Consider the following 22022-nt stretch of genomic DNA (forward strand, 5'->3'; position numbering starts at 1 on the left):
AATATAAAGAAGTAAAATTGCTTAGAGGTCGAGGAGTGTCAATATTGTAATATATACATAAAAAAATATTTTTACTCTAGCTATATAGTGTAATTTTCCGACGAAGGGGTGTCGGTCGACACCCCTCAACTACATGTGGCTCCGCCACTCGGAGGCGACATGTATCCCGTGGAATTAGTCCTTGACATTGAATTTTATTTTATTTTATAGTTTTTGCATTGTCCGTCTGTCGGCCTATAACGGAATTTATTCTTGATTGAACCACCAGAACTTTGTTACTCCCCTAAGGTTTGGCATTAATCAATAGCTGGCTAGCTGCTCGGAAAGGAAAAAAAAAATAGCTCGGTGCACTAAGTATTTCACACGCAAGATTGGGACATCAATCGGTAGTTGTTACAAACTTGAAAATTTGAACTACCAAACATAAAAACCCCACCCATGTGAGCATGATTCAAAGTTAGGTTTGATTTATCATTTATTAATAACTTTTCCCTACTTTACGTGAAATTCTTTTTTCCATCGATTAACAAAGAATATGGAAGATATAACCACACAACGATGATTAGAATATTACTGAGATTTGTTTTAAGTAGAGAAATATCATTATTAATAGGATATCTCTCTTTGATCATCGACAAAGCTAATGTGTCTATATATATTTGCAAAGATTCTTCAAGTGCCTCAAATTCGAAAGTGCATAATAAATATCTCCAAAGTCAAATAATAAAAAAAATGAAATGAAATACTCCAAAAAATAAAATATAAAATATATTTGTAACATTTCTTCTAGTTGGGAGGTAGCTAGGTGGACAAGTAAAATTAATCCAAGTTGAAAATAAGCTTCTTTGCTACGAAATAGTCTTGTTCCAAATATATTTTGTAGATAATAGACTTTTTTTTCAAAGTAGTCTATTTCAAATAGATTTATGTGAAAATTTCACAAGATATTTTATTCAATCACCATTATAATAACTTTTAAAAAAATATTTTTAACGACTATTTATCAATTACTATTGTTACAAAATTAATTAATTAAAATTATTATAAATTTAATAAATTTGTAATTAAAATTAATTTACCTAACGAGATTAGGAATGAGCTATGGTGGCAGTACGTTTCCGTATTGGAGGAATCAAACAATCATAGTCGGTTTCCAATTTAAAATATTAACATAAGATCTTCATTTTTGTATTCGTATGGAAATGACCAAAATACCCTCCACAATCAACGATTGGTTGAGCATCAATTAACAGATTCGAGAAATATGCGAGGACTGAAATCGTCATATTTACATTTCCTTTTATCTTGCCATATTATTTTCATAATCAATGGTTATTATAAATGACACCACAAATATAAAAGGATTTCCAAATTTTCTCAACTTTTTCAAATTTGGTAGACAAAGTCAGAAGTTTACCATTGGGTATATATAGGGTTTTGTTGGTGAAATGAAAAGCTTTTTGAGTTGAACATTTGAGCTCTAACTCAACAGAACTTATTTGAAGAAGATTGGAATATTTTGGTTTTTTTTTTTTTTTTTCATTTTTTGGATTGTAAAGGTGCATTCTTGAAACCCGTTTTATTGTTTTCTTTTGTAGTATTGTGGCTTCCAATTTTTTTGGGTGATTTGGATTGAAAAGGTGCAATCTTGAAACCCCTTTTATTGTTTTCTTTTGTTTTTGGGTGTTTGTGTTATAGAATGTTTGTTCAAAGTTCGAATAAGAAATCTTAACTGTTTAGAATTAGAAATATGGGATTTGATATTCAAATAGGAACAGATTTTCTATTTTTCTGAATGTTTGTAATTAAAGGTTTATATTTGGTGTTTTGAGTTCTTGTGATTCTTGATAAGCTCGAATCACTGAAAATGTTCTATTGTGAAACCCCTTTATTGTTTAAGAGACCTAAATTGTTTAAATGGAATTTGTAATCAGATTCCTGTAGGAAATGATATTTCTAGTCTTTTTTTTAGTCAAACTAGATTTCCTACAATTATAAATAGGGACGTTACAGCTATGTTTCATGTAACGGAAAATTGTGGAGATTTATGAGATGAAAAAAATTATCTTTCCTTTAGTCTGTTTGGAGCTTTGATCTGAGGTATCATATTCTGTGCTTTGATTTTTTTTAAGGTATTGTGTTTATTTGTTTGATTTCTGTTATTATATGTTGTTTCATGTAGTTGATTATAGTATTATTTTGTTGTAGTATTGCTCTGCTACTATCTGTTCCGTTATTTTTGTACTGTTTTTATTTTGAGGCGAGGATCTATTGGAAACAACCGTTCTCTTAGGTAGAGGTCAGGTGTGTGTACACTCTGCCCTTACTAGACCTCACTTTGTGGGACTACATTGAGTATGTTGTTGTTGTAATGTGTTTATTTGCTTTTCAATGAAGATGGGTGATTGAGTGACAAGCTTAGGCATTTATTTTATTTTTCCACTTTTATGGGTTCTAGGCTTCTAGTCAACTATATGTCTTTTTGGTGCAAATAATGGACTAGTTTTTTCATGTGGTTTTGTTTGAAATTATTTTTTTAGTAATTATGGTCTTGAGCCGGGATGGTTCACAAGCATGGGTTTTGGGTAAACCTACCCATCAAGGCCGAGATAGATGTGCTCATACTTAGTGTTTACTAGAGAATTCTTGAGTTTTTTGCTTATTAGTTGGTACTATAAGCAACCATTGTTTGACATGAAATATGGTGGATATAACAATGTCCTACCTATATCCTCTACTATATTTTTGTGACTTTTTCCTCCTAATATTGGTTACCCTGTTCTTCAGGTGGTTATGTTGTCTTCAAGTGAAGACCAAATTGATGCGTATTAACAAACGTTCTGGGGAGTACTGATATTTCCCGTGTTCTGTGGTACTGGTTGTGTTTCTCTTATAAACGAGTGTGAGCAAATTTGTTGTAGTTGATAAACCAATATGCCTAGTAATTATCTTTTTAGAGTAAGTGGTGCATTGAGGCAGGGAATCCGGAAATCCATTTCTGGGCAAGAAAGTGGGCTTCAATTGGTGGAGATTTTTTCTGAAGAGCGGTTGTTGTTCGGGAAGTCCTTCTGTTCTGTGTCATCTGCAAGATTGTCTGACCTGCATGTGTTTGTAAGGCCTGAAGCTTTTGCTGCAGCACAGACAAATTTGAATATAGTTAATCAAAGAAAGAATATTTCTGTGATCAGTGCTATTCCTCATGCATTTGGGTTCAAGGGTTTTCACAGTTCTTCAGCTGCATGTATCTCTGCTGGTGCTGCTCCTGATGTGTCCTTTGATAACTCTCTCCATGAGGTCCAACGTGCAAGTTCAGCAAATTCTTCTGAACAGTAGGTCTCTCAACTTTGCTATAGTTATTCATTTAAGACAAGTTTCTGAAGGTACCGATATGGGCCTAACCGTTTGTAACCTGATTCAATTGGCAAGTCATTACCCGAGTTCAGGTGGGGTTAAAGGTTTCATCCTGAAGTTTCTCAAGTTGACTTTTTTTTACTGGACAGATACTAGAATCCTTCACATCTCGTTGCCTTTTCTTAAGCTTATTTCTACCTCTATTACTTCCATTGCTGAGTGTGTAGATGTCTCTAATTTGTTGCTTCGCGTACTGCCAATTTATATGTAGCACCACAGAACTATCACTAAATGAGAGCATATTATTGAGGTGTCAGCTTTGGAGTTCTAATAGTTTGTACTTAGTAATTGAGTTCTACTATCACATTTCAGGAAAATCCATATTGACAGAAGCCTGAAGCTTAATTCAGGGTCGTCTTACCTGCCTCACCCTGATAAAGAAGAAAAAGGTGGAGAGGATGCTCATTTTATTTGCATTGATGAACAAGTAATTGGCATAGCTGATGGTGTTGGTGGATGGGCTGATGTTGGTGTTGATGCTGGAGAATATTCTCGAGAACTGATGGCAAATGCAGTAATGGCAATTCGTGAGGAACCAAAAGGTTCAGTAGATCCAGCCAGGGTCCTGGAGAAAGCTTATACACTCACAAGAGCCAAAGGGTCCTCAACTGCCTGCATTATTGCCCTTACAGATCAGGTATATAAGTAATTCTATATCTACCATTCTTGATGCATTAAGAGAGAAACGATTTCCCAATTTAATATTTAGTGCTTGTGCTTCAGCACCAGACTGTTATTAAGAGAATGGTTGTGGATTGGAGTTATCTAGCACTTATTTGTTAGGGGAACATATTGTGGTTTCTGAAATAGAAGCAAGAAAAAGTTTATTGAGGAAACACATGGGTCCATCCATCATAACTTTTTGAGCTCTGTACATGAATGAAACCTTCCTTTTAAGGAATGTGGTTACTACTTTCGGACAGCCCAAAGATAAAAGTGACACTGCCTTTCTGGGACACGAGAGTAGCTTGATGGAGTTCAGATATAAGACTAAACGCTTTTTAGTTGGTTCAGTTAGATGCTGAGATGTCCAGTAACAATGAAGTTTCTTTTAGACAAAAGACTTTTGGACCTATTAGCCATTGTTTACAGCCAGAACCAGGTGTGGAGAAGTAGTTTTGTGAGTAAAATGGCAAAGAAATTAAAAAGATGTTGAGCTATTTAGAAGTTTATATCTTTATGAATGTTAAATTTATCATTTTCCTATCTTCTCAGGGTCTCCATGCCATTAACTTAGGAGATAGCGGATTTATGGTGATTAGAGATGGATGTACTGTTTTAAAATCCCCTGTTCAGCAGCATGATTTCAATTTTACATATCAACTGGAGAGTGGTGGTACTGGCGGTGATTCACCAACTTCCGGGGAGGTCAGTTCTTGCTTTCATAAAGTGTCTGAGTAGACAAGTTACAACTCGGACAAATGGTTATTGAGACAAATCACAATCAATCAAATCACATTTTCAAGAAATGCGAAATATCTAAATCGTACAATTAAAGAATTTTTACAGTGATAAGAAAAGTAAAAATCGTGAACTGGGGATTGGATTATGATAAATAGTGATCATCAAATATTTGTTGAAAAAACCTGTTTTGTATCTCAATCTTTATTCATCATTCATTTTTCTCATCACACTATCAAAAACAAAATTATTCATTTTCTTCATTGAGCCGAATCTGGAGAGGTGCTTTCACACACTGGAACATTTTCATTCTTTTTAATCAACTTATGTTAATACCTTTCTCACTCTCTCCTTTGTTTCTTGGAGGAACTAACGTGCTCTTAGATGACCTAAATTTTGGATGATCTGACTGACATTCTTTTGCAATCTGACCTAATACTGTTATGTGTTTATACCTAGTTTAATATTCTGTCAACTATAAATGTGGGGTGTTGACTCATGACTGTCGCTCGAATTTTTCTTTCTCCCATTCAGTCGATCTGTAGTCTAATTCTCTATAAAACTGAATGGTTGACTTCTGGTGCAGGTGTTTAAAATACCTGTTGCTCCGGGAGATGTCATCATTGCTGGAACTGATGGATTGTTTGACAATTTGTATACCAGTGATATAACTGCAGTAGTGGTGCATGCTAGGAGAGCTCACTTACCACCTCAGGTTGTAGCTCAGAAGATAGCTGCATTGGCTCGGGAAAGAGCACTCGACAAAAACAGGCAATCCCCTTTCTCCACTGCAGCCCAAGATGCTGGCATCCGTTTCTATGGTGGGAAGTTGGATGACGTAACAGTGGTGGTATCTTATATAACCAGTGACAAAAATGTACGAGGAGACTATACCCTGACATGTCAACTCATTATGTTCATTATTTGCTTGCATTGTTTTTCCTGCCAGAAACACGAGTATCTCAGTCTAATCTGTTCACTATAGCCTCGGGAGTGCAATCCTGGGAAGAATTTGTTGATCTATAAAGGAGATGGTTGTTTAATAGTGTATACTGCATAGTATCTGTGCAGAAGAATGAAAATAGCTCTTTGTCTAGTCTTTTTGTTAAACTTTGTGCAGAGTATTGATTTCAACCGGTTGATGGCATAGGTTCTTCGCCACTGTGTACTTATTTTAATTTTTCTATGACAGGAGAAACTCACTTTCTGATTACCCTCTGAACCGCTCGCACAATGAACAGGTACTCAACTAAATTCCAAAATGTTAGAAGCTGATCATTTGCTAGATGTTATTTGTGTGCAGCTTCTAAACTCTCAAACTGGAAGGAACCTGATGCTATTACTTTCTGTTGTATGCAGGAAAACTCCAACAGCTTGAAATTTAGGTAAAGAGATTTTATACTATATTGCTCAGACTCTTCAAAAATGTGTAGTGTGCGTGCTGGATTCTCCAAAAGTAGTGTACTTTTGAAGAATCTGACACGGCTGCGGCAACATAAGTGAAGAGTCCGCGCAACTTAGGTTGTTGTATACCTATATCGACCAACAGTTTCGTCTTTGTGAAATTCAAATTGCTTGGCTTGGCAGTCAGTTTTGATGCTTCATGCGGCATGGATGAGTTCAGGCCTAGCCATTTAAGTGTTTTTCCACATGTATATATTTTTTATTTTGGTAATTTACTGGTAATATTTTTGTACATTTTGGAATCGCCATTAAGGCTATACGAAACTTACAGCATATATCTTCATTCTTTATTGGAATTTTAATTTGTGTCAACCTTCTGAGTTTCTTCCGCAAAAAGTTTCTCTAAGGGGTAAGGTCTACGTACACTTTATATTTTATGAGCCCCATTTGTGGAAATACATTGACTATGTTGTTGTCGTCAACCTTCTCTTTTGAAAGTTCTTGAGACTTCATGTTCCAAAGAGTTGGTCAATGACTTGCCTATTCGGTCACGTATCTTATTGGGTCGCCCATGTTAATTTATCGTTATTAAATAATAAAAGTGTATATAAAAAACAGGTGTCATCTTTTTATTGGTATTGGTAAGATTTTTTCCAAGTTGGATAGTCTGTTTTTAATGTTCAAGATTTGCTTATCTGGTCCAACTTTCTGGGAATCGTTACATGCTGATTGCTGAGGTTGCTTAAATGATTGCTTATACTCCCTCTCCGTTCTATTTTAGATGTCGTTTTAGCTCAAAAAATTATTTTAAAACTATTGTCGCTTTAGGAAAGCAAGTTTACAGTTTACATTTTTTTTTTCTAATTATTACATTAATATTAAAGAAGTATGCACAATATTTAAGTGGAAAAATCAGTCTACTTTTATTAACTAGGGATATTTTAATATATTATACTCCTTATCTCTTTTTTAATGGACGTGAAAAGAACTAAAACGGAGAGAGTAATATGCATGCATATGTACTAAATTATCCTTATTATGTGTTCTTTGGAAATTTAAGTTTGACCTTTAATAGTAATTCATTTATGTGAAGTTCCACCATCAAAAAATCATAATTAGCTCAATAAATTTCTTGTCTTAGAAGGCTGCCCAACTCTTATTGGGTCGCCCATGTTAATTTATCGTTATTAAATAATAAAAGTGTATATAAAAAACAGGTGTCATCTTTTTATTGGTATTGGTAAGATTTTTTCCAAGTTGGATAGTCTGTTTTTAATGTTCAAGATTTGCTTATCTGGTCCAACTTTCTGGGAATCGTTACATGCTGATTGCTGAGGTTGCTTAAATGATTGCTTATACTCCCTCTCCGTTCTATTTTAGATGTCGTTTTAGCTCAAAAAATTATTTTAAAACTATTGTCGCTTTAGGAAAGCAAGTTTACAGTTTACATTTTTTTTTCTAATTATTACATTAATATTAAAGAAGTATGCACAATATTTAAGTGGAAAAATCAGTCTACTTTTATTAACTAGGGATATTTTAATATATTATACTCCTTATCTCTTTTTTAATGGACGTGAAAAGAACTAAAACGGAGAGAGTAATATGCATGCATATGTACTAAATTATCCTTATTATGTGTTCTTTGGAAATTTAAGTTTGACCTTTAATAGTAATTCATTTATGTGAAGTTCCACCATCAAAAAATCATAATTAGCTCAATAAATTTCTTGTCTTAGAAGGCTGCCCAACTCTTATTGGGTCGCCCATGTTAATTTATCGTTATTAAATAATAAAAGTGTATATAAAAAACAGGTGTCATCTTTTTATTGGTATTGGTAAGATTTTTTCCAAGTTGGATAGTCTGTTTTTAATGTTCAAGATTTGCTTATCTGGTCCAACTTTCTGGGAATCGTTACATGCTGATTGCTGAGGTTGCTTAAATGATTGCTTATACTCCCTCTCCGTTCTATTTTAGATGTCGTTTTAGCTCAAAAAATTATTTTAAAACTATTGTCGCTTTAGGAAAGCAAGTTTACAGTTTACATTTTTTTTTCTAATTATTACATTAATATTAAAGAAGTATGCACAATATTTAAGTGGAAAAATCAGTCTACTTTTATTAACTAGGGATATTTTAATATATTATACTCCTTATCTCTTTTTTAATGGACGTGAAAAGAACTAAAACGGAGAGAGTAATATGCATGCATATGTACTAAATTATCCTTATTATGTGTTCTTTGGAAATTTAAGTTTGACCTTTAATAGTAATTCATTTATGTGAAGTTCCACCATCAAAAAATCATAATTAGCTCAATAAATTTCTTGTCTTAGAAGGCTGCCCAACTCTTATTGGGTCGCCCATGTTAATTTATCGTTATTAAATAATAAAAGTGTATATAAAAAACAGGTGTCATCTTTTTATTGGTATTGGTAAGATTTTTTCCAAGTTGGATAGTCTGTTTTTAATGTTCAAGATTTGCTTATCTGGTCCAACTTTCTGGGAATCGTTACATGCTGATTGCTGAGGTTGCTTAAATGATTGCTTATACTCCCTCTCCGTTCTATTTTAGATGTCGTTTTAGCTCAAAAAATTATTTTAAAACTATTGTCGCTTTAGGAAAGCAAGTTTACAGTTTACATTTTTTTTTCTAATTATTACATTAATATTAAAGAAGTATGCACAATATTTAAGTGGAAAAATCAGTCTACTTTTATTAACTAGGGATATTTTAATATATTATACTCCTTATCTCTTTTTTAATGGACGTGAAAAGAACTAAAACGGAGAGAGTAATATGCATGCATATGTACTAAATTATCCTTATTATGTGTTCTTTGGAAATTTAAGTTTGACCTTTAATAGTAATTCATTTATGTGAAGTTCCACCATCAAAAAATCATAATTAGCTCAATAAATTTCTTGTCTTAGAAGGCTGCCCAACTCTTATTGGGTCGCCCATGTTAATTTATCGTTATTAAATAATAAAAGTGTATATAAAAAACAGGTGTCATCTTTTTATTGGTATTGGTAAGATTTTTTCCAAGTTGGATAGTCTGTTTTTAATGTTCAAGATTTGCTTATCTGGTCCAACTTTCTGGGAATCGTTACATGCTGATTGCTGAGGTTGCTTAAATGATTGCTTATACTCCCTCTCCGTTCTATTTTAGATGTCGTTTTAGCTCAAAAAATTATTTTAAAACTATTGTCGCTTTAGGAAAGCAAGTTTACAGTTTACATTTTTTTTTCTAATTATTACATTAATATTAAAGAAGTATGCACAATATTTAAGTGGAAAAATCAGTCTACTTTTATTAACTAGGGATATTTTAATATATTATACTCCTTATCTCTTTTTTAATGGACGTGAAAAGAACTAAAACGGAGAGAGTAATATGCATGCATATGTACTAAATTATCCTTATTATGTGTTCTTTGGAAATTTAAGTTTGACCTTTAATAGTAATTCATTTATGTGAAGTTCCACCATCAAAAAATCATAATTAGCTCAATAAATTTCTTGTCTTAGAAGGCTGCCCAACTCTTATTGGGTCGCCCATGTTAATTTATCGTTATTAAATAATAAAAGTGTATATAAAAAACAGGTGTCATCTTTTTATTGGTATTGGTAAGATTTTTTCCAAGTTGGATAGTCTGTTTTTAATGTTCAAGATTTGCTTATCTGGTCCAACTTTCTGGGAATCGTTACATGCTGATTGCTGAGGTTGCTTAAATGATTGCTTATACTCCCTCTCCGTTCTATTTTAGATGTCGTTTTAGCTCAAAAAATTATTTTAAAACTATTGTCGCTTTAGGAAAGCAAGTTTACAGTTTACATTTTTTTTTCTAATTATTACATTAATATTAAAGAAGTATGCACAATATTTAAGTGGAAAAATCAGTCTACTTTTATTAACTAGGGATATTTTAATATATTATACTCCTTATCTCTTTTTTAATGGACGTGAAAAGAACTAAAACGGAGAGAGTAATATGCATGCATATGTACTAAATTATCCTTATTATGTGTTCTTTGGAAATTTAAGTTTGACCTTTAATAGTAATTCATTTATGTGAAGTTCCACCATCAAAAAATCATAATTAGCTCAATAAATTTCTTGTCTTAGAAGGCTGCCCAACTCTAAAAGCAGCCAGTACTAAAGACAACTGGCAAAATATGTGATTTGTCAAAGAATCTATTTAAGGCAGATACTGTACAACTTTCTTAATAAATTAATATAATTAGTCAAAACGATAAAATTATTGTATGGTTTATAAATCATGAATTCAAACAGTGAAATCATCCACTAATGTTAGAATAAGTTGTTTATATTACACTATTTGATTGTGACTCTTTCAAAGAATACGAAATGAGATGATTCATGCATTAAATTATGTTTTTCTAAAAACGTCTAATAACTCGACAAGTTATATAATCAGGTTGGAGGATGGACATTAGAATCCAAGGTAAGAGTAGCACATTTGCTTGAATTAATTATTTATTTATCTTGATAAAAAAAAATTGTCAAATAAGTTTAAGTGTTAAACATATAATTGATTCAAGTTAGACTTAACTAACAGGACTAATTTCTAGCTCTTCCTAATTTTAGATAGGACCACTATTGATAGCTTCAAATAATATAGCTAGTCATAGTTTCAGGATTTATACAATACTAATATACTTCACATAGTTTCATAATTAGAGAATTTCAAAATTAATATGATGATTTTTTTCTTTTTAAATTGTAATATTTGATTGAAAAAAAGTGCCAACATCTGAAATTTGAGTGAAATATCTTATTTAGTACAAATATTTCAGATTTGATTGCCAAATTAAATACGACCTATATGGAAACAACCACCTAAATGTGCTTCCTATTGAATAAGGAAATCTATTTTAAAAAATCAAAATCCCCCACTAAATCCTCAAATTTAGCTAATCATTTAATAATTTTCCATTACAATTACGTAATTATGTAATTAGAGAGTCAACCAAATTAGGTGGAGAACATCACATACACTCCAAAATAAGCAGTTAGATATTTTGAATTTGATCCCTCGATATGAAATCATCTTTCATAAAAAATATTTTATTCTTAAATTAAAACTCTTTAACATGAATTTGAATTAATCAAATATCGTATAATGAATTTTTTTTTGTTGATTTATGCACATATTGTTTTTTTAGATCATCATTTAAATTTTACCCATATTTTAAAAATTGTGCAAACATAGCTCTTGTAATTGGCCAAATAGAAAGCCCCATTCGCCATTGGTACTTCAATAAAAACTTTTAAAATAAAAAAGCGTTACTTTAACCATAATTCTAATTACATTACACAAGTCCTGCTGTACCTATTTAATCTCTGTCCCTAATTACTTGTTTATTTTTGAATTAACACACTTATTAACAAATTAATAAATGTCATAGTGAGTTTATTATTTTACCCCTATTAATTATGAAGTGGATGAATTAAGAACTTTAATATTTTTAAGAAGTTCTACCTTTTTCAAAGTAATTAATTGAGGGTATAATAGGTAAAAAAGAATTGTCCTTTCTTGATTTGTCAAAATGAACAAGTAATTAGGGATAACTAAAAAAGGAATCGTGGACAAGTAATTAGGGACAGAGGGAGTATTGAGCAAAGTCCAAATAAGTAAATATCAATGATGATGACTTTCTAAGTATATAGATTCACATCAACAAGACGTCGTGACTGCTTAGGCTTGTTTACTTTTTATTAGAATTGTAATTCAAATTCGAATTAATTTAATGAAGGAGACCGTAAAAGTCACTGAATAGATTAATTTTTTTAACTCTTGTAAATTAAAATATCGAAAGCTGACATTGCAATACCAAAACGAACTCAACTTCTTCTTAGGCTAGAGGACCAATGAAAAACACCCAAAACTATAACATGACACGATAGATCACTCTCTCGCAAAATTTCTAATTTTCTTAAAAGAGAATCGTTTTCTAAATAATTATCCCAATAAAAACAATTTCCCTTTTTTATAAAACAGAAAGAATATTACAACTATTCAATTCACATATACTCTGGTCCACAAAACACCAAATACAAACCCAAATTGTATAAAATATTGTTACCACAACGGTGTCACTAACCACTGAGGCCCCTTCCGACGACTCACTCACTTCCTACATACAAAAATAAGACTTCAAATACTTTGATTTATTTTCCATAATAATAATCAAAGATCACCAAGATCCAAACTTTTTTGCATCTTGGGCTTAAATCTTGAAGACCCATTTTCATTTTTTTGTTGTTTAGTGTTTTGAGTAATCTTTACTTCATGTTATAGAAAAAGAAAGAAAAAAAAAGGGGATATTTTGTCTTGAAAAGTGAAGAGAAAATGGCGGGTCGTAGGGAGAAGTATGGTCAATCTATAAGAGGATCTCGAATTGCTGGAGCAATTGCGATCGGAGTTTTGTTGGGTTGTGTGTTTGCTTTCTTGTATCCTAATGGATTTTTCTCTCCCGATCCAAGGTCTCAAAGTCGCCCTGTTTCTAAATCTAATCTTCAGGTGAGTTTTCAGTCAATTTGGTTACTTATATAATGGGGTTGTGATAGAATTGTGTTATTTATCTTGTATTGACCTCTGAATTTAAGGTGGTTACTAGACTAAGAGCAAAGGTGGTGGGGTGTAAGGTCTGTGTACCTCTCCCCAGACTCCATTTCCGTGGTTACACTGGGTATATTGTTGTTGTTGTTGTTGTAGTAGACTAAGTAAGAGCGAAGATGTAGTAAGCTGTGCATACATCCTACCCTTCCAGACTCCACTTGTGCGATTATATTGGATGTGTTGTTGCTGTACTAGACTAAGTAAGAGCGAAGACGGGGTAAGGTGTGCGTACATCGTATCTTCGCAGGCTCCAATTGGGGGATTACACTGGGTGTGTTGTTGTTGTACTGAATAAGTAAGAGCAAAGGTATGGTAAGGTTTGTGTACGTATTACCCTTCCCAAACCTCACTTGTGGGATTACACTTGTTATGTTGGTATGTTGTTGTAGTATTGGACTAAGTAAGAGCAATGTAAGGGTAAAGTCCGTGTACATCCTAGTCTCCTAGACACCGCTTGTGGGATTGTTATGGGTATGTGTTGTACTGGACTAAGTAAGATAGTAAGAGCTTAGGGGAGTTTTGTTTTTCTTGAGGTTAATTAATGTAGTTGTTTCTTAGAGTTGTATTGTTACTCTGTCTTTGAATTGCATTGAGGTGGTGTATATGAAGTTATTAGGGTGTTGTTAGGAATTTAGTCAGCTGGTATCCTTTGTTAGATTGCGTGTGTATATCTTCATTTATATACAAAACGACAAATGTTAATTATGGTTGTCGTTTTTATGCTGGGACTGGATATAACGTGTGGACGTTGCTTGATAAGTGTTGAATTATTTTAATAGCTCCTTAATTAGAGATTCAATTTGATTCCTAGGTTGACTCGCCCAACTGTGAATCCACGGAGGGGGTAAACATGATGAAATCTGAAAATAGGAAGTTGTCTGAGAAGAATGCAGAGTTGCAAAAGCAGGTGAGAGAGCTAAATCAAAAGCTTCAGGCGGCTCAGCAGGGAAATGGTCGTACACAGGAGCAACTGGTGGTGTCGAGTCAACCTCAGAAAGCTGGGCCTTTTGGAACTGTCAAAAGTTTGAGAACTAACCCTCCTGTTATGCCTGATGAGTCAGTGAACCCAAGATTAGCAAAGCTCTTGGCAGAGATTGCAGTTGGCAAAGAGGTCATAGTTGCACTTGCTAATTCAAATGTGAAATCCATGTTGGAGGTTTGGTTCAACAGTATTAAAAAAGTGGGTATTCCCAATTATCTGGTCGTGGCTTTAGATGACACTATAGTGGAGTTCTGCAAGGAAAATGACGTCCCAGTTTATAAAAGGGACCCCGATGAGAATGTTGATTTTATTGGAAAAAGTGGAGGCAACCACGCTGTCTCAGGGTTGAAGTTCCGAATTTTGAGGGAGTTTTTGCAGCTTGGTTACGGTGTCCTCCTTTCTGATGTCGATATTGTGTATTTGCAAAATCCTTTTGATCATTTATATCGTGATTCAGATGTTGAATCAATGTCAGATGGTCACAATAATATGACAGCTTATGGTTATAATGATGTTTTTGATGAACCATCAATGGGTTGGGCTCGATATGCACATACAATGAGGATATGGGTTTATAATTCTGGTTTCTTTTATATTCGGCCAACGATTCCTTCAATCGAGCTCTTAGATCGGGTTGCTGATCGGCTTACTACTCAACCAAATTCCTGGGACCAGGCAGTTTTTAATGAAGAGCTGGCTTTTCCATCACATCCTGGGTATATTGGCCTTTATGCTTCCAGGAGAACAATGGATATCTACCTGTTCATGAATAGCAAGGTCCTATTCAAGACTGTAAGAAAAGATGCTAATCTGAAGAAGTTGAAACCAGTTATAGTTCATGTAAACTATCACCCGGACAAATTTCCTAGAATGAAAGCAGTTGTTGAGTACTATGTCAATGGCAAGCAGGATGCTCTGGATGCATTCCCAGATGGTTCAGTATAGTAGCAGCTGCTGAAATGGACCTTCGATTGAGATCTAGGCCAGTGATATTCTATGTCTTGCTATTTGTCTTTTCATACAGGTAGGCTCAGTTGATTCCCCTTTTGGATCAATGTGTAATACCAACCTCTTTTTTGAGAACTCAATGTGTAATACCAACTTCTTATCAACTACATTCAGAACTCCTATCTCTTTCACCACAGTAGTAGTTTTATTCGAAAATTTTGCAGTATTTGTTCTTTTCTTATTTAGTGGCTTGCTAATAAGTAGCTTCCATATTATATTCTTTGGTTCATCTTGTCTCTTGAGTGGCTACTGGAAGCACAGCAGGATTCTAGTAGCAAAGGCATTGAAGTAACGACTCTGTTTGCAAAAGGAAATGATCACCTTACAAGCCTATTTAGTTATCGTCCTCATTTAAAGCCATATAGCTATTATTTGATATTGTTCTTTTTATGATGCATATAGACATTTTAGATGACTATTATTTAGTTTAGGTATTGAGGCATCTTGACTTCTTTTAGCACTAGAGTTTGTGATGCAGCTTCAACCCTGTGTTGTGGTATCCTTTGACAAACTGGTATTGTCCCTTCCTGTTTGGCATGAGACGGCATGGATTTGTTTGAGCAATAGTTACAAATTACTTGACCGGCGTTTTTAAAGGTTATTTCTTGATTAGGTACTTCAAAGTAGATCTTATGTATGAATGTGTGTGTATATATATAACACAAGCTTTTACTCAGTTAGTGTGGTTTAGGGTGTTGCACCTGAATAAGTTTAGTGTTTGGTACTTAAATGCTGGTTGGTGTTGTTTATATCGCGTGATATTGACTTACTATATTATGTATTACTATTATTTATACCACTCACATCATTATATTTCTAGTCGATGATCATTGATCTCTTAACATATGCATCTTAGGTTGGTAGATTCACATTTTCTGGACAGTGAAATATGAAGTATTGAGAGCATCATTTTCATTACAATACTAGAAAAAGGGAGATGCCCAATACAGATGCCAATATGAGGCCTGTTTTCGGAATACGTAATACATGTTTCTGAGTTAACATAAGAAGAAAAATAGTTAAGAAGTAATTCTAGACTTTATAACTTAGTTGCTGTAACAGAATTGTCTTTGGAGTGAAATAAGACTGGAAAAGTCAGAATGGACACTGTAGGAGTTCATTCATATAGCTAATCTGAGATTGATATATACTCGGGTGATTCAGCAGTACTCTCTTCATGTGGAGTTTTAGGAGTGGTGCTGCCACTGTCATCACTACTATTGTCATCTCTTTCATCCTCTGTGCCCATGTCATCACCAGAATCATCAAGATCAGGAAGAGGACTACCAACAATAGCAGCATAAGCAGCAGCAAAAGAATCATGATGAGCAGCAGCAGCAGCATCGTTTTTTTCAGCTTCAGCATCATCATCGTCTTTTTCAGCTTCAGTGTCATCATCGTCTTTTTCAGTTTCAGTGTCATCATCGTCTTTTTCAGCATCATCATTGTCTTTTTCAGCTTCAAAGGGTTTAAAGATCAGCTGAAAACGAGATCCATCTTGGACCCCGTATTCACTAAGGGGTTTTTGATCATCATTCATTAAGAGATGATCGTCACCTATGTCAAGTAGCAGGAGGATGCGATTAGCTGGAACATTTTGTTGATTGTGTATTGCTATCTTCAAATCTAACACTGTTGCATTGTCACCTACTTGGATGTGAAAGATTGTCCCCGTCATAATCTCGACTACCACCTGCATTTTTTCGCTTGTTTGTGTTTATTGCTTGTTTCTTTGTGTGTCCTAAGTGCTTGTTCTTGGGGAAATTTTCATGGATTATAAAGAAGGTTTTCACAGGAATTGCATTCTTGAGAGAGTCTTACTATTTGAATTGCCTGAAAAATAGCATTCTTGTGAGAACTCAACTCATGCAGGTTAAAGCAGGATCATTTCATCTTCTTCATGTTACACTATTGGATTGGCCAATATAGTTGGTTAACTTTGCATGAATGTTGACCAGAAATCATAGCACAAATATCAAATGAGGTTATGTCAGGCAGTCATTTTGATGCAGTTGGATGCAAAATTATGCAGTGGAAACTTAAATAAAAAATGTGACACTTTCAAGACATAATTGGGAAAATGTTGATATTAGGAGGCAGTCAATAATCATAATTAAATCTTGTTATTTGGGCTTCATAAATCTTGCTTTAAATGAATGGTGGTAAAACTTTTCAATTGGCATCAAGAGCTCAGATAACTTTGGGTTACAAAAACAACCTTAGTCCTTACAGATTTAACTGATGATAAATTTCCCATTTGTCACACAACGACAGAAAGCACTAGCCAAGCTGAACTGATTAGTGATGAAAACAATTCCCACAAAATGAGCAATAGGACTTCTTTTTCACAAGTATCGAAACGTGGTTTGACTAGGAGCTGCCAAAGTACGTTCAGCCAATCTAACTTGATAACTCAAAACTAAACAGTACAGAACCTATTAAATTATAGCGACAAAAGTTACTATATGTATCAAAACATCTCAAGAGTTCAAAGGCCATGACACTGGGTTGACGATATCTATTACAAAATGACTCTAAACTTTACAATAATGATGTATGTGAGCCGTTGGACACTTGGAGGACATATTCAACTTGTAAAGATAGTTTCTTCCAAACAGAGATCCACTTCCATTTCACTGCAAATCACCTGCTGACAAATATCATGTTACCTATCACCAGGAAGTATATGAATCAGACACTGGATGACACTTTCGGTAGCCTAGATAGGCTACAATTTCAGTCCACTAAAGTAGATAGGAGTATCCGCTGAGAACATAAGAACAGTTGCTGTGAGACAATCAACTAAAAAACTGCTTTCACTCTTAAAAAGATTATGTATATTTAACTAGAAATGCTGAAAGATGCATAATCTATGCAATGGGAACTATATTGCCTGAGCAATGGTATTCCTGACCATGACGAGTAAAAACTAAGTCCTGAGATCATCACACTTTCTGCTGCATTTTCTCTTCCTTCTGCATCATTGTACTTCCTTATTTCCCTATTTGGATCTTCAAGAACCCAGAGACGGATTTAAGTGGCTAGTCAACCAAAATATAATGCTCCATTGATGAGAATTGCTCAAGTATAATACGAGTAAATCTCCTGTGAATATCAACAAGATATTCCTTCATGAAATATTTTGGTGTTAGAGACGATTTTGAGCACAACATAACCCCACCCAATCTTCATTCTATATCCATTAAAGTTTTAGGGTTGCCTGAATAACAAAAGTCAGTCCGGCATCAGAAGAATTACCCAATTTAGACTCACCTTCTGCTTGTTGGTTAAACTGCACTGATAAGATCAAGAAAAGATCCCATCACTCCTTTCACAGAGATGGGGCTGATAGACCTTCAAGTTTCATCATGCAATGGTACTTGGAAGGAGCAATAATTCCAGCCTTAGTACACAGATCAACAACAGCAGGAGCATGCCCATAATAGTTCCGCCCGTCATCCAGAAGTAATGGAGGATCCTGGGGTCGGCGGTACCATACTGTTTTTGAAGGAACCAAATGATCCACTTCTGCCTTCTTCCAAAAGTGACTTCCTCGCCAACTTTCAAACTTAAATACACCACAAAGACGAGCCTTGTGTCCAGAAGGTCCTATATGAACTTCTGAGCAATGTTCACAGACCTTTGCTGGATATACTAACAATAGCCTCTGAACTCCAGATCTAAGTGCTTCCCATGCCTTCAAGGTTTCTCTTCCCAACAACATCAAATCATCGTCAGACAAAGAGTCAGCTTGAAAAGGAACACTTGAGGGCAAACTACTTCCGCATACAATTTCTTCACTTGGAATAGCTCCTGCCTGCAAGCACAGTTCCACAACTGCTGGAATGCGATCATAATCAAATCTTTCTTGGTGATTGATGATATTCTGAAACATAGTTCGCAAATGAAATGCCTCTACTGGCACTAGAATATCATTCAAGCTTCCTCTAATCCACTCATGAGCCTGATTCTTAGCACGCCGCCGGTAACCATGACAAGTTTGTATCAAATGACCATTCTCACCAATATATACTTCTGGACAGTATCTACAACAAAATAACCCTTTGGAGGTTAGAAAAAAGTCTCGGCTACCACCTTTCTTTCACTACCATTGAAAGAAGAAAATATTGTGCCAAATGCAATTGTATCAGATGATGGCTTTTTATAACTAGAATTCGCACATAAAGATGCCAAAAAGAGCCAAATCAAATAAAAGCATTTACACAACAGATGATCCAACTGCTAAATAAATTCTCATTCTTGACCTTTTTAGAGCAATATTCAACAACAATGCCTCAATTTCCAAAGCTAATATTTTCAGATAAATATTATGAAGAAACAAGTCGGACATGTCAAGTTTTCCCTAGCTTCTACTAAAAAGAGATGTAATAAACATGGGCATGCCCCAGCTTTAACCAAATCTTCAGTTGTAGACATCTCAACACTTTGCTAAGTACCTTCACTTTTTCTTGTTGTATTGATTTAATCCCTTTTTTTTTCGCATTTATAATTCTTGCCATGTTGTTGTCTTGCGTTTACTCCGCTCTCTTTGTGCTGCTTGCACTTACTCTTGTACTTATTTAAAGGCTGAAATTCCCCCTTTTTATTTATTAATGCCAAAGCCTGAAAATATTTGAAGTACCTCTTTGCTTCAACATCAATATATCAAATTCAAGCAGGTTACTTACCATACATCCCTACACATACTTTCACCATACAAACCTTATGATATCCTCTTTAAAAAATGAACTCTTCAAAAAAAAACATATCTAACTAGTAAAATTGATTGACAAAACAGCGCAAGATTACACTAAACAGGTCTCCAATGAACTAGAAATCAAATAGGGAACTTTATAGTAACAAAAGAAATCAAAGGACAAGAAACTACCAGAACAATACTACAACTACAAGTATGGGCGGATGGATAGCAAGATAGTGCACTACTACCTACTAATCTTCTAGCCTAATCCTTGTCGTCCACTACCTCATGTCTAAGGTCATGTCCTTGATAAGCTGAAACTATGTCATGTTGTGTCTAAACACTCAAAAAGCTACAAAATGTTCAATGCATCTCATACATAATTGGCTATACCAAATTATTTCATTCAGAAGCAAACAAATTATGTATGCCCATGAGCAGTGGCGGAGCCACATTAGAGATGAACCCCCTTCGGCGAAAAATTATATTATTTATATATGGTTAAAATATTTTTTTTAGGTATATATAATTGATGTTGAACCCCCTTCAACTACTTCGTGTGTCTATTTTTTCAGATTTTGAACCCCCTTATTAAAAATTCTGGTTCCACCACTACCCATGAGGACCCATGACATCTCCAAAACCCAGCCCATAGGCAAGCTTGCAATCAGTTACATTTTGACCAAAAATAAGAGCAGATAATGTTGTTATTAATGCTAATAAATACATAATTAATTATTTTGACCAAAATTAATAGCAGATATCATTCTTTTTATTTTTGAGATACTAATAATATTATTCAACAGATTCTTCAATTATATACTTAATTCTTTTGACCAAAATTAATAGCAGGTATAATTCTTATTATTTTTGAGATACTAATAATATTTTTTCATTAAATTCTTAATGTATATGTTGCTATGTTTTCATATTGTATAAATACATGTATAACATTAAGCTTTTATCATAGGAAAAAATACCTATAAGCCTTGCTTCAAACTTGTGATGGCAAAGGGTATATTGATTTTCCTTGTTTTGGTTTGCTTGGTTTTTTGTAATTTCAGCCAAATGGTAAAATCTTTGGAGGTTGAAAAACAGAATCATTTGTATGATAAATCGGAATGTTCAACTGGTGAAGACTGTGTGGCCTATTGTAGAGATCATTTTCATTATGAAAGTTGTGGATGTGATATGAGCAAACATTGTTGTTGCATTGCTCAAGCACCACCTAATGCTTATGTATGATAATTCACTTTCAATGATTCTTATTTATGATAACAAGAATGCTTACATAAGCTCTGATAATGAGTTTTTTCTTCTTCACTGTATTTCTTATCATATATAAGATGTATTTTTTATCATATTGATAAGAAAAAAGTTGTAATTGATAGTACTTTCCTCATAGTTTTTGAATATCAAAAATTTCATTTTAAAATATCGAATGAACATAATCTAGTCTAGCTTTGAAAATAAGTCAAATTTACTCTCCAAAATGCAACATGACAACTAAAAAGGATAGTATCAGAAAAGTACCTTCATGGAGTAATTTCTTAATCGCACAATTATGCATAAAAAGAACTACCCTTAGATCTAAATTCAATAAAGATAACAGCTTTAACACCAATCTCTTCCCAAAACATGTCAAACTTTTTTATCAAAAAAAAAGAGGAAAAGGGGACGGAATTACTTGCATGCCCAAGTTGGGAAACGTTGCATTAATGCGGAAACGCCATGGTAGAGTATTGTTCGAGCCTTAAAGACGCCTTCAGCAACAGGAACCATGGATTTTACTGGATAATCTTTCGCCCGATCCTCAATCCTTTTCAGAATCATTGGCCTTAGCTTCCTCAAATCTACTTTCGGTTTCGAACTGAAGAATCTATAGTAATCCATCGTCACTTTGTAAATCATCTTCGTTTGCTGCCATAGCTGACGATTTCTCAAAGCCATCGCAGCTCCGAGCTCAACATCGGAGAGAAGAAGAACGAGAGACTTAACTGACATACCTTAGCTTATGTGGGCTTGTATGAGGAAGAGGCCCAACCGTGTATGGTGGGCCTCTGAACTATGTGAGAGCCCAGCCTTTTGGATCTTTACCGGACCAAATTTATTGTTTTTGTTTTTTTTTTTAAAATTTAATTATGGGAAGTTGAGAGTTTTAGAAACGTAATTAGGGGGCATTCAGTCACTGCAACAAGAAATTACCTTATTTAGTGCATTGTAATAATAATTGTATCATTGTATAAATAAAAAAATTGAAAAAAATTATAAAAAGTGTAGTCATTTTTGGTAAATAGCATATATGATCTAGTTTTTGGATGACAGGGGTACCAATATCCCAAAAATATGACGAATGGTATCTGCATACCATTTACGATAGTTTGGGGTATATTTATCCCTTTTCCCATTAATTAATTATCTTTATAATGTTTAAAATTAAGGAGTCCTAAAATATATATGTTCGCAAC

General features: G+C 34.0%; 4 protein-coding genes across 8 annotated transcripts in view; 2 read left to right on the top strand and 2 right to left on the bottom strand.

Moving 5' to 3' along the window:
• The window catches only part of LOC125827593 (COP9 signalosome complex subunit 4), a 242593-nt gene that overhangs the window by 47456 nt on the left and 173115 nt on the right, over positions 1 to 22022 (bottom strand). The window lies entirely within an intron of this gene.
• On the top strand, positions 1614 to 6053 carry LOC125827599 (probable protein phosphatase 2C 55). 2 transcript variants are annotated; one of them, XM_049506901.1, is made up of 6 exons: positions 1614 to 1640; positions 2788 to 3329; positions 3724 to 4048; positions 4627 to 4779; positions 5399 to 5689; positions 6005 to 6053. In XM_049506901.1, exons 2-6 carry the CDS (start codon positions 2935 to 2937, stop codon positions 6020 to 6022), a joined length of 1182 nt encoding a protein of 393 aa, XP_049362858.1. In that variant the 5' UTR covers positions 1614 to 1640; positions 2788 to 2934; the 3' UTR covers positions 6023 to 6053. The 2 variants fall into 2 exon arrangements, with proteins under 2 accessions (XP_049362858.1, XP_049362857.1); XM_049506900.1 differs by lacking the exon at positions 1614 to 1640 and having other exon boundaries at positions 2614 to 3329.
• Positions 12236 to 14970, top strand: LOC125827595 (arabinosyltransferase RRA3-like). The gene is made up of 2 exons (XM_049506895.1): positions 12236 to 12766; positions 13677 to 14970. Exons 1-2 carry the CDS (start codon positions 12596 to 12598, stop codon positions 14790 to 14792), a joined length of 1287 nt encoding a protein of 428 aa, XP_049362852.1. The 5' UTR covers positions 12236 to 12595; the 3' UTR covers positions 14793 to 14970.
• LOC125827602 (APO protein 4, mitochondrial) lies at positions 17565 to 21590 on the bottom strand. Its single transcript, XM_049506904.1, has 2 exons — positions 21242 to 21590; positions 17565 to 18901 (listed from the first exon to the last, which is right to left on the bottom strand). The coding sequence occupies exons 1-2, from the start codon at positions 21556 to 21558 to the stop codon at positions 18187 to 18189; spliced, it is 1032 nt and encodes a 343-aa protein (XP_049362861.1). The 5' UTR covers positions 21559 to 21590; the 3' UTR covers positions 17565 to 18186.

The sequence above is a fragment of the Solanum verrucosum genome, unplaced genomic scaffold (genome assembly GCF_900185275.1).
Source record: "Solanum verrucosum unplaced genomic scaffold, falcon-dt-bn FXZP01000064.1, whole genome shotgun sequence".
In the NCBI taxonomy this organism is placed as follows: domain Eukaryota; kingdom Viridiplantae; phylum Streptophyta; class Magnoliopsida; order Solanales; family Solanaceae; genus Solanum; species Solanum verrucosum.

What these genes read in the sequence shown, in the direction of transcription:
- LOC125827595 (XM_049506895.1), top strand. Translation starts at nt 12,596, where the DNA reads ATGGCGGGTCGTAGGGAGAAGTATGGTCAATCTATAAGAGGATCTCGA. An exon ending in TTTCTAAATCTAATCTTCAG is followed by an intron (nt 12,767 to 13,676) that starts GTGAGTTTTCAG and finishes TTTGATTCCTAG; the next exon opens with GTTGACTCGCCCAACTGTGA.
- LOC125827599 (XM_049506901.1), top strand. Translation starts at nt 2,935, where the DNA reads ATGCCTAGTAATTATCTTTTTAGAGTAAGTGGTGCATTGAGGCAGGGA. An exon ending in TCAGCAAATTCTTCTGAACA is followed by an intron (nt 3,330 to 3,723) that starts GTAGGTCTCTCA and finishes ATCACATTTCAG; the next exon opens with GAAAATCCATATTGACAGAA. An exon ending in ATTCACCAACTTCCGGGGAG is followed by an intron (nt 4,780 to 5,398) that starts GTCAGTTCTTGC and finishes CTTCTGGTGCAG; the next exon opens with GTGTTTAAAATACCTGTTGC.
- LOC125827602 (XM_049506904.1), bottom strand. Translation starts at nt 21,558, where the DNA reads ATGTCAGTTAAGTCTCTCGTTCTTCTTCTCTCCGATGTTGAGCTCGGA. An exon ending in TTCCCAACTTGGGCATGCAA is followed by an intron (nt 18,902 to 21,241) that starts GTAATTCCGTCC and finishes ATTTTGTTGTAG; the next exon opens with ATACTGTCCAGAAGTATATA.